The following is a 16,116-nucleotide window of genomic DNA, read 5'->3' as shown; positions in this document are numbered from 1 at the left end:
ACACGGGGGAGAGAGCTGGGGGGGACTCGGGAGAGAGCTGGGGGGACTCGGGAGAGAGCTGGGGGGACACGGGAGAGAGCTGGGGGGGACACGGGAGAGAGCTGGGGGGGGACACGGGAGAGAGCTGGGGGGACTCGGGGAGAGAGCTGGGGGACTCGGGAGAGAGCTGGGGGGGGGACTCGGGAGAGAGCTGGGGGGGGGGAGAGCTGGGGGGGACATGGGAGAGAGCTGGGGGACACGGGAGAGAGCTGGGGGGACTCGGGGAGAGCTGGGGGACACGGGAGAGAGCTGGGAGGACACGGGAGAGAGCTGGGGGGACTCGGGAGAGAGCTGGGGGACTCGGGAGAGAGCTGGGGGAGACTCGGGAGAGAGCTGGGGGACTCGGGAGAGAGCTGGGGGGGGGGACTCGGGGAGAGCTGGGGGGGGACTCGGGAGAGAGCTGGGGGACACGGGAGAGAGCTGGGGGACACTCGGGAGAGAGCTGGGGGGACACGGGAGAGAGCTGGGGGGACACGGGAGAGAGCTGGGGGGACTCGGGAGAGAGCTGGGGGGACACGGGAGAGAGCTGGGGGGACTCGGGAGAGAGCTGGGGGACTCGGGAGAGAGCTGGGGGGGGGACTGGGGAGAGAGCTGGGGGGACTCGGGAGAGAGCTGGGGGGACACGGGAGAGAGCTGGGGGGACTCGGGAGAGAGCTGGGGGGACACGGGAGAGAGCTGGGGGACACGGGGAGAGATCTGGGGGGACTCGGGAGAGAGCTGGGGGGGACTCGGGAGAGAGCTGGGGGGACTCGGGAGAGAGCTGGGGGGACTCGGGAGAGAGCTGGGGGGACACGGGAGAGAGCTGGGGGGACACGGGAGAGAGCTGGGGGACACGGGAGAGAGCTGGGGGGACACGGGAGAGAGCTGGGGGGACACGGGAGAGAGCTGGGGGACACGGGAGAGAGCTGGGGGACACGGGAGAGAGCTGGGGGACACGGGAGAGAGCTGGGGGGACACGGGAGAGAGCTGGGGGGACACGGGAGAGAGCTGGGGGGACACGGGAGAGAGCTGGGGGACACGGGGAGAGAGCTGGGAGGACACGGGAGAGAGCTGGGGGGGGGGGAGACTCGGGAGAGAGCTGGGGGACTCGGGAGAGAGCTGGGGGGACTCGGGGAGAGCTGGGGGGGGGACTCGGGAGAGAGCTGGGGGACACGGGAGAGAGCTGGGGGACACGGGAGAGAGCTGGGGGACGGGAGAGAGCTGGGGGGGGACTCGGGAGAGAGCTGGGGGGGGGACTCGGGAGAGAGCTGGGGGGGGACTCGGGAGAGAGCTGGGGGGGGGACTCGGGAGAGAGCTGGGGGGACACGGGAGAGAGCTGGGGGGACTCGGGAGAGAGCTGGGGGGGGACTCGGGGGAGAGAGCTGGGGGGACACGGGAGAGAGCTGGGGGGGGGACACGGGAGAGAGCTGGGGGGGGACTCGGGAGAGAGCTGGGGGGGACTCGGGAGAGAGCTGGGGGGACTCGGGAGAGAGCTGGGGGGGGGACTCAGTATCATAGATCTATGTATACTGTTTAAATATTTACTGGTGAACAGACCTGTGTGTGTATGTTTAAGGACTTAAAGACTCAGTAATAGATTGTCAGAGAGTCTTCAGCGTAGATGAACACAGAGTGCACCACCATCAGCACTGGAACGACAACGGAGACCATTATAACGGAACGGGCGACATGCAGGACATGCATACGGGATACATGTATTAAAGATGACGACAGGTTTAATGCAGAGGCTGCAGTAATAGCCAGCTCAAGGTGGTTGTAACTCACAGGTCTGTAGTGCCCTGTACAGTAACTCACAGGTCTGCAGTGCCCTGTACAGTAACTCACAGGTCTGTAGTGCCCTGTACAGTAACTCACAGGTCTGTAGTGCCCTGTACAGTAACTCACAGGTCTGCAGTGCCCTGTACAGTAACTCACAGGTCTGCAGTGCCCTGTACAGTAACTCACAGGTCTGCAGTGCCCTGCACAGTAACTCACAGGTCTGCAGTGCCGTGTACAGTAACTCACATGTCTGCACTGCCCTGTACAGTAACTCACAGGTATGCAGTGCCCTCACAGGTCTGCAGTGCCCTGTACAGTAACTCACAGGTCTGCAGTGCCCTGTACAGTAACTCACAGGTCTGCAGTGCCCTGCACAGTAACGCACAGGTCTGCAGTGCCCTGTACAGTAACTCACAGGTATGCAGTGCCCTGTACAGTAACTCACAGGTATGCAGTGCCCTGTACAGTAACTCACAGGTCTGCAGTGCCCTGTGCAGTAACTCACAGGTCTGCAGTGCCCTGTACAGTAACTCACAGGTCTGCAGTGCCCTGCACAGTAACTCACAGGTCTGCAGTGCCCTGTACAGTAACTCACAGGTCTGCAGTGCCCTGTACAGTAACTCACAGGTCTGCAGTGCCCTGTACAGTAACTCACAGGTCTGCAGTGCCCTGTACAGTAACTCACAGGTCTGCAGTGCCCTGTACAGTAACTCACAGGTCTGCAGTGCCCTGTACAGTAACTCACAGGTCTGCAGTGCCCTGTACAGTAACTCACAGGTCTGCAGTGCCCTGTACAGTAGCTCACAGGTCTGCAGTGCCCTGTACAGTAACTCACAGGTCTGCAGTGCCCTGTACAGTAACTCACAGGTCTGCAGTGCCCTGCACAGTAACTCACAGGTCTGCAGTGCCCTGTACAGTAACTCACAGGTCTGCAGTGCCCTGTACAGTAACTCACAGGTCTGCAGTGCCCTGTGCAGTAACTCACAGGTCTGCAGTGCCCTCTGTACAGTAACTCACAGGTCTGCAGTGTGCAGTAACTCACAGGTCTGCAGTGCCCTGTACAGTAACTCACAGGTCTGCAGTGCCCTGTACAGTAACTCACAGGTCTGCAGTGCCCTGTGCAGTAACTCACAGGTCTGCAGTGCCCTCTGTACAGTAACTCACAGGTCTGCAGTGCCCTGTACAGTAACTCACAGGTCTGCAGTGCCCTGTACAGTAACTCACAGGTCTGCAGTGTAACAGTGGTGCAGTGCAGTGTAACAGTAGTGTAGAGCACTGTACAGTAACTCACAGGTCTGCAGTGTAACAGTAGTGTAGTGCCCTGTACAGTAACTCACAGGTCTGCAGTGTAACAGTAGTGTAGTGCACTGTACAGTAACTCACAGGTATGCAGTGTAACAGTAGTGCAGTGGAGTGTAACAGTGTAGAGCACTGTACAGTAACCCACAGGTCTGTAGTGCAGTGCACTGAGGCCAATAGAGTAATGAAGTGTCCTCATCCCTCATCATCTAGACTATCTGAGATGTTTTCCCTCTTCAGGCTTCAATCTCCCTCGGCCGCGCGCACATACATGCACACAGACACACAGACAGAGACAGACAGACACAACTAGGGCTGTGTAAATTAGAGCATAATTACAAGGCTCTATACAGAATGATTAATTCACTAATAGCAGTGCTGCTCTGCACAACGCCTCCTCCTTTTAAAGGCCTGAGTCAACTAACGACACAGAAGTGCTGAGGGTCACAATAACAGCCGCGCTGCCAAACGCCTCACTTGAGCGTCAGAAACACTCGTGTGTTCCGTTTAAGTCCGTGCCAAATGCTCAATGCTGTATATTTCAGCCACTTAGGACATCAGGACGTTGCCTGAGGACAATTAGGGCACATGGCCCTAATGCTAACGTTTCATTGAGATGTGGCCCTAATGCTAACGTTTCATTGAGATGTGGCCCTAAAGCTAACGTTTCATTGAGATGTGGCCCTAATGCTAACGTTTCATTGAGATGTGGCCCTAATGCTAACGTTTCATTGAGATGTGGCCCTAAAGCTAACGTTTCATTGAGATGTGGCCCTAATGCTAACGTTTCATTGAGATGTGGCCCTAAAGCTAACGTTATACTGAGATGTGGCCCTAAAGCTAACGTTTCATTGAGATGTGGCCCTAATGCTAACGTTTCATTGAGATGTTTCATTGAGATGTGGCCCTAATGCTAACGTTTCATTGAGATGTGGCCCTAATGCTATCGTTTCATTGAGATGTGGCCCTAATGCTAACGTTTCATTGAGATGTGTGGCCGTTTCTAATGCTAACGTTTCATTGAGATGTGGCCCTAATGCTAACGTTTCATTGAGATGTGGCCCTAAAGCTAACGTTTATATTGAGATGTGGCCCTAAAGCTAACGTTTCATTGAGATGTGGCCCTAATGCTAACATTTCATTGAGATGTGGCCCTGCTAACATTGAGTTGGCCCTAATGCTAACATTTCATTGAGATGTGGCCCTAATGCTAACGTTTGATTGAGATTGTGGCCCTAATGCTAATGTTTCATTGAGATGTGGCCCTAATGCTAACGTTTCATTGAGATGTGGCCCTAATGCTAACGTTTCATTGAGATGTGGCCCTAATTCTACGTTTCTGAGATGTGGCCCTAATGCTAACGTTCTACTGAGATGTGGCCCTAATGCTAACGTTCTACTGAGATGTGGCCCTAAAGCTAACGTTTCATTGAGATGTGGCCCTAATGCTAACGTTCTACTGAGATGTGGCCCTAATGCTAATGTTCTATTGAGATGTGGCCCTAATGCTAACATTTCATTGAGATGTGACCCTAATGCTAACGTTCTACTGAGATGTGGCCCTAATGCTAACATTCTACTGAGATGTGGCCCTAATGCTAACTAATGCTAATGTTTCATTGAGATGTGGCCCTAATGCTAACGTTCTACTGAGATGTGGCCCTAATGCTAACGTTCTACTGAGATGTGGCCCTAATGCTAATGTTCTATTGAGATGTGGCACAATTGCTAACATTTCATTGAGATGTGACCCTAATGCTAACGTTCTACTGAGATGTGGCCCTAATGCTAACGTTCCACTGAGATGTGGCCCTAATGCTAACGTTTTATTGAGATGTGGCGTGGCCCTAATGCTAACATTCTACTGAGATGTGGCCCTAATGCTAACGTTCTATTGTATATTTACATTTGTATATCTATTGTATATATCTATTTTCACCAGGGACCTATGGGTTCTATTCCCTATGATAGAGCACTACTTTTCACCAGGGACCTATGGGTTCTATTCCCTATGATAGTGCACTACTTTTCACCAGGGACCTATGGGTTCTATCCCCTATGATAGTGCACTACTTTTCACCAGGGACCTATGGGTTCTATTCCCTATGATAGAGCACTACTTTTCACCAGGGACCTATGGGTTCTATTCCCTATGATAGTGCACTACTTTTCACCAGGGACCTATGGGTTCTATTCCCTATGATAGAGCACTACTTTTCACCAGGGACCTATGGGTTCTATTCCCTATGATAGTGCACTAGTTTACACCAGGGACCTATGGGTTCTATTCCTATGATAGTGCACTACTTTTCACCAGGGACCTATGGGTTCTATTCCCTATGATAGAGCACTACTTTTCACCAGGGACCTATGGGTTCTATTCCCTATGATAGTGCACTACTTTTCACCAGGGACCTATGGGTTCTATTCCCTATGATAGAGCACTACTTTTCACCAGGGACCTATGGGTTCTATTCCCTATGATAGTGCACTAGTTTACACCAGGGACCTATGGGTTCTATTCCCTATGATAGTGCACTACTTTTCACCAGGGACCTATGGGTTCTATTCCCTATGATAGAGCACTACTTTTCACCAGGGACCTATGGGTTCTATTCCCTATGATAGTGCACTACTTTTCACCAGGGACCTATGGGTTCTATTCCCTATGATAGACCACTACTTTTCACCAGGGACCTATGGGTTCTATTCCCTATGATAGTGCACTACTTTTCACCAGGGACCTATGGGTTCTATTCCCTATGATAGAGCACTACTTTTCACCAGGGACCTATGGGTTCTATTCCCTATGATAGTGCACTAGTTTACACCAGGGACCTATGGGTTCTATTCCCTATGATAGTGCACTACTTTTCACCAGGGACCTATGGGTTCTATTCCCTATGATAGAGCACTACTTTTCACCAGGGACCTATGGGTTCTATTCCCTATGATAGAGCACTACTTTTCACCAGGGACCTATGGGTCCTATTCCCTATGATAAATAAAATAAATAATAATATCCCATTTAGCAGACGCTTTTGTCCAAAGCGACTTACAAGTCGGCTGGGGCCACTACTTTTACATATGGGTGGCCCCAGCGGGAATCGAACCCACGACGCTTGGCGTTGCAAGCGCCATGCTCTACCGACTGAGCCACAGGGGGTTCTATTCCCTATGATAGTGCACTACTTTTCACCAGGGACCTATGGGTTCTATTCCCTATGATAGTGCACTACTTTTCACCAGGGACCTATGGGTTCTATTCCCTATGATAGTGCACTACTTTTCACCAGGGACCTATGGGTTCTATTCCCTATGATAGTGCACTACTTTTCACCAGGGACCTATGGGTTCTATTCCCTATGATAGTGCACTACTTTTCACCAGGGACCTATGGGTTCTATTCCCTATGATAGTGCACTACATTACACCAGGGACCTATGGGTTCTATTCCCTATGATAGTGCACTACATTACACCAGGGACCTATGGGTTCTATTCCCTATGATAGTGCACTACTTTTCACCAGGGCCCTATGGGTTCTATTCCCTATGATAGTGCACTACATTACACCAGGGACCTATGGGTTCTATTCCCTATGATAGTGCACTACTTTTCACCAGGGCCCTATGGGTTCTATTCCCTATGATAGTGCACTACATTACACCAGGGACCTATGGGTTCTATTCCCTATGATAGTGCACTACTTTTCACCAGGGCCCTATGGGTTCTATTCCCTATGATAGTGCACTACTTTTCACCAGGGCCCTATGGGTTCTATTCCCTATGATAGTGCACTACATTACACCAGGGACCTATGGGTTCTATTCCCTATGATAGTGCACTACATTACACCAGGGACCTATGGGTTCTATTCCCTATGATAGTGCACTACATTACACCAGGGCCCTATGGGTTCTATTCCCTATGATAGAGCACTACTTTTCACCAGGGACCTATGGGTTCTATTCCCTATGATAGTGCACTACATTACACCAGGGCCAGTCGGGTGGAACAGGATGCCATTTGTGACACAGCTCATCAGTAATTGGCTAGAGGGAGATTTCACAACCTTGACTCGTGTTCTAAACCAGATAAAGCCAGAACCCCCCCCCCCCCCCCCCCCCTGACTCTTTCAGGAGTGTTTTAACCAGCCCTCTCAGAGAGAGAATACATTATGAGGAAACATGACTCAGTGCGCTGAGGGAACAAGGTCGCTGCACCGTTTCCCTCTGAAACGCTACAGTATTGCAGGCTGAAGTGTCTCCTGTCGTTTGTTGAAGTGACTTTCTAGTGTTTTGATGTATTGCTGAAATGGAAGTATCCAAACCTACTGTATGGTGGTGTGTGTTGTTGTGTAGATCAGAATATATTTATGGCTGTTTCTCTCTCTGTGTTACAGTGTAGATCTGACTGTTTATCTCTCTGTGTTACAGTGTAGATCAGAATATATTTATGGCTGTTTATCTCTCTGTGTTACAGTGTAGATCTGACTGTTTCTCTCTCTGTGTTACAGTGTAGATCTGACTGTTTCTCTCTCTGTGTTACAGTGTAGATCTGACTGTTTCTCTCTCTGTGTTACAGTGTAGATCTGACTGTTTCTCTCTCTGTGTTACAGTGTAGATCAGACTATATTTATGGCTGTTTTTCTCGCTGTATTGCAGTGTAGATCTGAATATATTTATGGTTGTTTCTCTCTCTGTGTTACAGTGTAGATCTGACTGTTTCTCTCTGTGTTACAGTGTAGATCTGAATATATTTATGACTGTTTATCTCTATATTACAGTGTAGATCTGACTGTTTCTCTCTCTGTGTTACAGTGTAGATCTGACTGTTTCTCTCTCTGTCTTACAGTGTAGATCTGAATATATTTATGGCTGTTTTTCTCGCTGTATTGCAGTGTAGATCTGAATATATTTATGGTTGTTTCTCTCTCTGTGTTACAGTGTAGATCTGACTGTTTCTCTCTGTGTTACAGTGTAGATCTGAATATATTTATGACTGTTTATCTCTATATTACAGTGTGGATCTGACTGTTTCTCTCTCTATATTACAGTGTGGATCTGACTGTTTCTCTGTGTTACAGTGTAGATCTGAATATATTTATGACTGTTTATCTCTATATTACAGTGTGGATCTGACTGTTTATCTCTCTATTGCAGTGTAGATCTTACTGTTTCTCTCGCTGTATTGCAGTGTAGATCTGAATATATTTATGGCTGTTTCTCTCTCTGTCACAGTGTTGAACTAACGTATTTCTCTGTCACAGTGTTGAACTAACGTCTCTCTCTGTCACAGTGTTGAACTAATGTCTCTGTCACAGTGTTAAACTAACGTATCTCTCTCTGTCACAGTGTTAAACTAACGTCTCTCTCTCTCTGTCACAGTATTAAACTAACGTCTCTCTGTCTCTGTCACAGTATTAAACTAACGTCTCTCTCTGTCACAGTATTAAACTAACGTCTCTCTCTGTCACAGTGTTAAACTAACGTCTCTCTCTGTCACAGTGTTAAACTAACGTCTCACTCTCTCACAGTGTTGAACTAACGTCTCTCTCTGTCACAGTGTTAAACTAACGTCTCTCTCTGTCACAGTGTTAAACTAACGTCTCTCTGTCACAGTGTTGAACTAACGTCTCTCTCTGTCACAGTGTTGAACTAACGTCTCTCTCTCTGTCACAGTGTTGAACTAACGTCTCTCTCTCTGTCACAGTGTTGAACTAACGTCTCTCTCTCTGTCAGTGTTGAACTAACGTATCTCTCTCTGTCACAGTGTTGAACTAACGTCTCTCTCTGTCACAGTGTTGAACTAACGTCTCTCTCTCTGTCACAGTGTTGAACTAACGTCTCTCTCTCTGTCACAGTGTTGAACTAACGTCTCTCTCTCTGTCACAGTGTTGAACTAACGTCTCTCTGTCACAGTGTTGAACTAACGTCTCTCTCTGTCACAGTGTTGAACTAACGTCGCTCTCTGTCACAGTGTTGAACTAACGTCTCTCTCTCTGTCACAGTGTTGAACTAACGTCTCTCTCTCTGTCAGTGTTGAACTAACGTCTCTCTCTGTCACAGTGTTAAACTAACGTCTCTCTCTGTCACAGTGTTAAACTAACGTCTCTCTCTCTTTCACAGTGTTAAACTAACGTCTCTCTCTGTCACAGTGTTGAACTAACGTCTCTCTCTCTGTCACAGTGTTGAACTAACGTCTCTCTCTCTGTCACAGTGTTGAACTAATGTCTCTCTCTCTCTGACAGTGTTGTAATAACGTCTCTCTCTGTCACAGTGTTAAACTAACGTCTCTCTCTCTTTCACAGTGTTAAACTAACGTCTCTCTCTCTGTCACAGTGTTAAACTAACGTATCTCTCTCTTTCACAGTGTTAAACTAACGTCTCTCTCTCTGTCACAGTGTTAAACTAACGTCTCTCTCTGTCACAGTGTTAAACTAACGTCTCTCTCTCTGTCACAGTGTGGAGCTGGACTTCAAACAGCAGGAAGACAAGCTGCATCCCTTGATGAAGAGGCTGTGTCCCTTAGAGGACCCCCACTTCTCTCTGCCTTACCCCCCTGAGGCCTTCACCTCCACCCCTAAACGCAAGGCCAAGGCCGACTCCAAGAAGCACGCCCGATGGAAACTCTGGTTCCTCTGAGACACAGCAGGAATTAATATCACAAAAAAAAAAATATCGTCGTCTTCGGTCAGACAGAGCAACAAGTTGACGGGATGAGGGACGAGCGTCGGAGGGACGTCGCCTGTTGGATTTACGGAAGACAAAGGCCCGAACTCCGATTTATCCCATCTATCGATTTATTCATCTTTGGGGATTTCGGATCACAACCAACAACCAGAATCCCAATGAAAGGCTTTTCAATGGCCTGGTAACCTCAGTCTATCTAGAACTGGTGAGCCCTTCTAATGATGACAATAGTGGATATTATTGAAATGGGATTTTTTTGGTTTTGGAAAGAGCGGCAGGATCTGTTTAAAAGAAAAACATGACATATGGATCCCCCCCCCCCCCCCCACAGAGAGAATTTGAATATTTAGTCACTGTTTTCCGCCCCCCCAAAATGATCTAATTTCCCGAAGCAGAGGATTAAATTACACCATGGCAACTTATTTACAGATGAACAAGGTGACAAGCTGAAATAGGATTTATTCCACCCTCACATTTACATCTATTTATTGTGTAGCTCTACCGGAGTCTATGGGAGTTTGAGTTCAATGAAATTATTTATCGGTTCGTTCAGCGACAACCGTCTCTCTCCCCTCGAGACTGAGTCTTTAATGTGTTGTATATTGTATCTCTTTGACATTGCTGGAGGTATGGAGAGGAAGTGGACAGTTCTCAAGCATGACGTTCCTTTCTCCTCTGACAACTACATCAACGGCATATCAGCATATCGGCTAAAGCACAAGGTACTTAACAACTATGTTCAGGAAGACTTTTCTCCACAGTGACAAAAAACAAAAGACTATTTTGACAATTAATCATCATGAATAATGTATTAAGGATTGTCTAACAGCAAAGGAGAGAATGAAGACGACGTCACGGATCAGAACAACTGAAACGGACCCAGGACGATGAGTCTCGAAGGAGATGGGAATGTAACTGCCAGAATAAAGGAAACACTTGGAGTCCACAGGGAACGTGTTGTCACTGAATGGTTTTTCCACCACCGTCAACAAAACACCAAATGATGGAATTTCTCATCACATCCCTGGAAGAGAGTTTTGGACCCTTGTAGTATCTCTACCAAGGTGGATTGAAGCTATTCTGGCTGCTGGTGGTCCAACACCCAATTAAGACACTGTAAAGTTGGTGTTTCCTTTATTTTGGCAGTTACATGTCTCTTCGCATAAATTGACTTGAAATTAAATGATGACTACAAAAAATTACTTTTTTTTTATATAAACATTTGCAAAGTTTGGAGGCATCTCAATGTACTTTTCTTTTCTACACAGGGATCTATGAAGTTATATCCGAGTTGGTTTTGTTGTGTTCCCAAAACACTGCTGTGAAAGGGAATGTCCAGACCTAATGGAAAAATACAACACAAAGAACCTGAATGCATTCACTACGTTCTACTGCTGATCTTCTATTTGTTTGGTCGAGGAACAAAAGGACACACATATTTATTGTAGACAAAGGGGGTGCCCTGTGTGTCTCACTCTCTCTCTATCTCTCGCTCTCACTCACACACACACACATGCGCTAGCTAACACACACAACCTCTACTGCATTCTCTTAGAACCCAGGATGTGTGTGTCAGTCCCTTCACCTAGCATTAAACTCACACACAGAGACACACACAGACACCGACATAGACACCGACACACACACACAGAGACACACACAGATCCCTGGTCAGGGTGGTATATTTGGTTGTATAACACCAGTATCATGCTACGTCAGACTAAAGAGTGAATCCTAACTTCCAGGTAAATGTTGACCAAGTCACACAGGGACAAATGGGAGACGACAGTAAAGGAGCATTTGAACTAAAGTGGAAGTCAGAATGGCCTCCTAAAAGCAAAGCCAAGAGGCCTGAAGGAGCCATTGAGGTATACGGCAGAACTACAGTACTGAATACAGCCAGTCTGTAGCCTTGGTACAGTACTGAATACAGCCAGTCTGTAGCCTTGGTGCAGTACTGAATACAGCCAGTCTGTAGCCTTGGTTCAGTACTGAATACAGCCAGTCTGTAGCCTTGGTGCAGTACTGAATACAGCCAGTCTGTAGCCTTGGTGCAGTACTGAATACAGCCAGTCTGTAGCCTTGGTGCAGTACAGAATACAGCCAGTCTGTAGCCTTGGTGCAGTACTGAATACAGCCAGTCTGTAGCCTTGGTGCAGTACTGAATACAGCCAGTCTGTAGCCTTGGTGCAGTACTGAATACAGCCAGTCTGTAGCCTTGGTACAGTACTGAATACAGCCAGTCTGTAGCCTTGGTGCAGTACTGAATACAGCCAGTCTGTAGCCTTGGTGCAGCCAGTCTGTAGCCTTGGTACAGTACTGAATACAGCCAGTCTGTAGCCTTGGTTCATAACTGAATACGGCCAGTCTGTAGCCTTGGTTCATAACTGAATATGGCCAGTCTGTAGCCTTGGTGCAGTACTGAATACAGCCAGTCTGTAGCCTTGGTTCATAACTGAATACGGCCAGTCTGTAGCCTTGGTGCAGTACTGAATACAGCCAGTCTGTAGCCTTGGTTCAGTACTGAATACAGCCAGTCTGTAGCCTTGGTTCAGTACTGAATACAGCCAGTCTGTAGCCTTGGTTCAGTACTGAATACAGACACCCTGTAGCCTTGGTACAGTACTGAATACATGCTTTTTACTTAAACTTTTCAACAGATTCACTGATGATATTTTATAGCCTCTTTTTTTTATAAAAGAAAAAACAGCAATTTCCACCAAAAAAAAGGACATTTAAAATGGAACCGTGTTTTTAAAACACGACGAGACCCTTATCATCAACAGCAACATCCACGGACAGTAATCATTCATATCAAGCAGCACAGAAGTACGTTGTTTTAGAAGAGTGTACAGTGTGACATTTCTTTGATTATGTTGTACAGCATCTAATAGGGTTAATAACTTAAAACAGAGCGGGGCTGTACAGCGGCTAGATACATTATAGGAATGACATTATTAAGTGATTTTATAGGAATGACATTATTAAGTTGCAGAGTCCCGGATGGAGCCAGAAAACGAACAGTGTTCTACGTAGACGTGTCAGTGGTTTGATTCAACTAAAGGGGCAAACAGATCATTCAATGCTACCAAACAACTCAACACAACACAATAACACTGCTGTGTAGGGAAGTATACTACTGGTACAATACTGGTATTAGTACTACTGGTTATATACTACTGGGACAATACTGGTATTAGCACTACTGGTTATATACTACTGGTACAATACTGGTATCAGTACTACTGGTTATATACTACTGGTACAATACTGGTATTAGCACTACTGGTTATATACTACTGGTACAATACTGGTATTAGTACTACTGGTAGGGATGGTATACTAATAGTATACTAATGGCATGATTTCTACTGGTATGGGTGGAATACTACTGTAATACAACTGGTATACTACTGGTATGCTTGCTACTGGTATACAACTGGTATACTACTGATATGTGTGCTACTGGTATACAACTGGTACACTACTGGTATGATTGCTACTGGTATACCATTGGTATGATTGCTACTGGTATACTACTGGTATGATTGCTACTGGTATACTACTGGTATGATTGCTACATGTATGGGTGGAATACTACTGTAAAACAAATGGTGTACTACTGGATATGTTACTGGCATTAGTACTACTGGTATTAGTACTGATATACTAATGGTATTAGTACTACTGGTATTAGTGCTGATATACTACTGGTATTAGTACTACTGGTATTAGTGCTGATTTACTACTGGTACTAGTCCTACTGGTATTAGTACTGAAATACTACTGGTATTAGTACTACTGGTATTAGTACTGATATACTACTGCTATTAGTACTGATATACTCCTGGTATTAGTACTACATATATTAGTACTGATATACTACTGGTATTAGTACTGATATACTACTGGTATTAGTACTACATATATTAGTAGTGATATAGTACTGGTATTAGTACTACATATATTAGTACTGATATACTACTGGTATTAGTATTACATATATTAGTACTGATATAGTACTGGTATTAGTACTACATATATTAGTACTGATATACTACTGGTATTAGTACTGATATATTACTGGTATTAGTACTACATATATTAGTAGTGATATACTACATATATTAGTGCTAATATACTACTGGTATTAGTACTGACATACTACTGGTATTAGTACTACATATATTAGTACTGATATACTACTGGTATTAGTACTGACATAATACTGGTATTAGTACTGATATACTACTGGTATTAGTACTACATATATTAGTACTGATATACTACTGGTATTAGTTCTACATATATTAGTACTGATATACTACTGACATACTACTGGTATTAGTACTACTGGTATTAGTACTACTGGTATTAGCACTGACATACTACTGGTATTAGTACTACATATATTAGTACTGATATACTACTGGTATTAGTACTACATATATTAGTACTGATATACTACTGGTATTAGTACCACATATATTAGTACTAATATACTACTGACATACTACTGGTATTAGTACTACTGGTATTAGTACTACTGGTATTAGTACTGACATACTACTGGTATTAGTACTACATATATTAGTACTGATATACTACTGGTATTAGTACTGATATACTACTGACATACTACTGGTATTAGTACTACATATATTAGTACTGATATAATACTGGTATTATTACTGATATACTACTGGTATTAGTACTGATATACTACTGGTATTAGTACTACTGGTATTATTACTGATATACTACTGGTATTAGAACTACATATATTAGTACTGATATACTACTGGTATTAGTACTACTGGTATTATTACTGATATACTACTGGTATTAGTACTGATATACTACTGATATTAGTACTACATATATTAGTACTGATATACTACTGGTATTAGTACTGATATACTACTGACATACTACTGGTATTAGTACTACATATATTAGTACTGATATACTACTGGTATTAGTACTGACATACTACTGATATACTACTGGTATTAGTACTACATATATTAGTACTGATATACTACTGACATACTACTGGTATTAGTACTACTGGTATTAGTACTACTGGTATTAGTACTACATATATTAGTACTGATATACTACTGGCATTAGTACTGATATACTACTGGCATTAGTACTGATATACTACTGACATACTACTGGTATTAGTACTACATATATTAGTACTGATATACTACTGGTATTAGTACTGATATACTACTGGTATTAGTACTACTGGTATTAGTACTGACATACTACTGGTATTAGTACTGACATACCACTGGTATTAGTACTGACATACCACTGGTATTAGTACTGACATACTACTGGTATTAGTACTGACATACTACTGGTATTAGTACTGACATACTACTGGTATTAGTACTGATATACTACTGGTATTAGTACTACTGGTATTAGTACTGACATACTACTGGTATTAGTACTGACATACCACTGGTATTAGTACTGACATACCACTGGTATTAGTACTGACATACTACTGGTATTAGTACTGACATACTACTGGTATTAGTACTGACATACTACTGGTATTAGTACTACTGGTATTAGTACTGACATACTACTGGTATTAGTACTACTGGTATTAGTACTGATATACTACTGGTATTAGTACTGATATACTACTGGTATTAGTACTGACATACTACTGGTATTAGTACTACTGGTATTAGTACTGACATACTACTGATATTAGTACTGATATACTACTGGTATTAGTACCGACATACTACTGGTATTAGTACTGACATACTACTGGTATTAGTACTGATATACTACTGGTATTAGTACTACTGGTATTAGTACTGATATACTACTGGTATTAGTACTACTGGTATTAGTACTGATATACTACTGGTATTAGTACTACTGGTATTAGTACTGATATACTACTGGTATTAGTACTACTGGTATTAGTACTGACATACTACTGGTATTAGTACTGACATACTACTGGTATTAGTACTACTGGTATTAGTACTGACATACTACTGGTATTAGTACTACTGGTATTAGTACTGACATACTACTGGTATTAGTACTACTGGTATTAGTACTGACATACTACTGGTATTAGTACTGACATACTACTGGTATTAGTACTACTGGTATTAGTACTGACATACTACTGGTATTAGTACTACTTGTATTAGTACTGACATACTACTGGTATTAGTACTGACATACTACTGGTATTAGTACTACTGGTATTAGTACTGATATACTACTGACATACTACTGGTATTAGTACTGATATACTACTGGTATTAGTACTACTGGTA

The 16,116-nt window shown here is 44.6% G+C and overlaps 2 protein-coding genes across 2 annotated transcripts in view; one reads left to right on the top strand and one right to left on the bottom strand.

The window, feature by feature from the left end:
• LOC135511784 (inhibitory synaptic factor 2A-like) overlaps window positions 1-10,974 on the top strand; it is a 59,064-nt gene extending 48,090 nt beyond the window's left edge. The window contains exon 5 of the mRNA XM_064933251.1: window positions 9,562-10,974. Coding sequence (XP_064789323.1) covers window positions 9,562-9,742 — 181 coding nt within the window. The 3' untranslated portion in view covers window positions 9,743-10,974. The remainder of the gene's footprint in view (window positions 1-9,561) is intronic.
• The window catches only part of LOC135513383 (dedicator of cytokinesis protein 1-like), a 1,066,221-nt gene that overhangs the window by 290,228 nt on the left and 759,877 nt on the right, over window positions 1-16,116 (bottom strand).

This window comes from Oncorhynchus masou, chromosome 24, assembly GCF_036934945.1.
Source record: "Oncorhynchus masou masou isolate Uvic2021 chromosome 24, UVic_Omas_1.1, whole genome shotgun sequence".
Classification (NCBI taxonomy): Eukaryota; Metazoa; Chordata; class Actinopteri; order Salmoniformes; family Salmonidae; genus Oncorhynchus; species Oncorhynchus masou.
The sequence above is the reverse complement of the archived record's forward strand: the minus strand, read 5'-3'. Positions and strand labels throughout refer to the sequence as shown.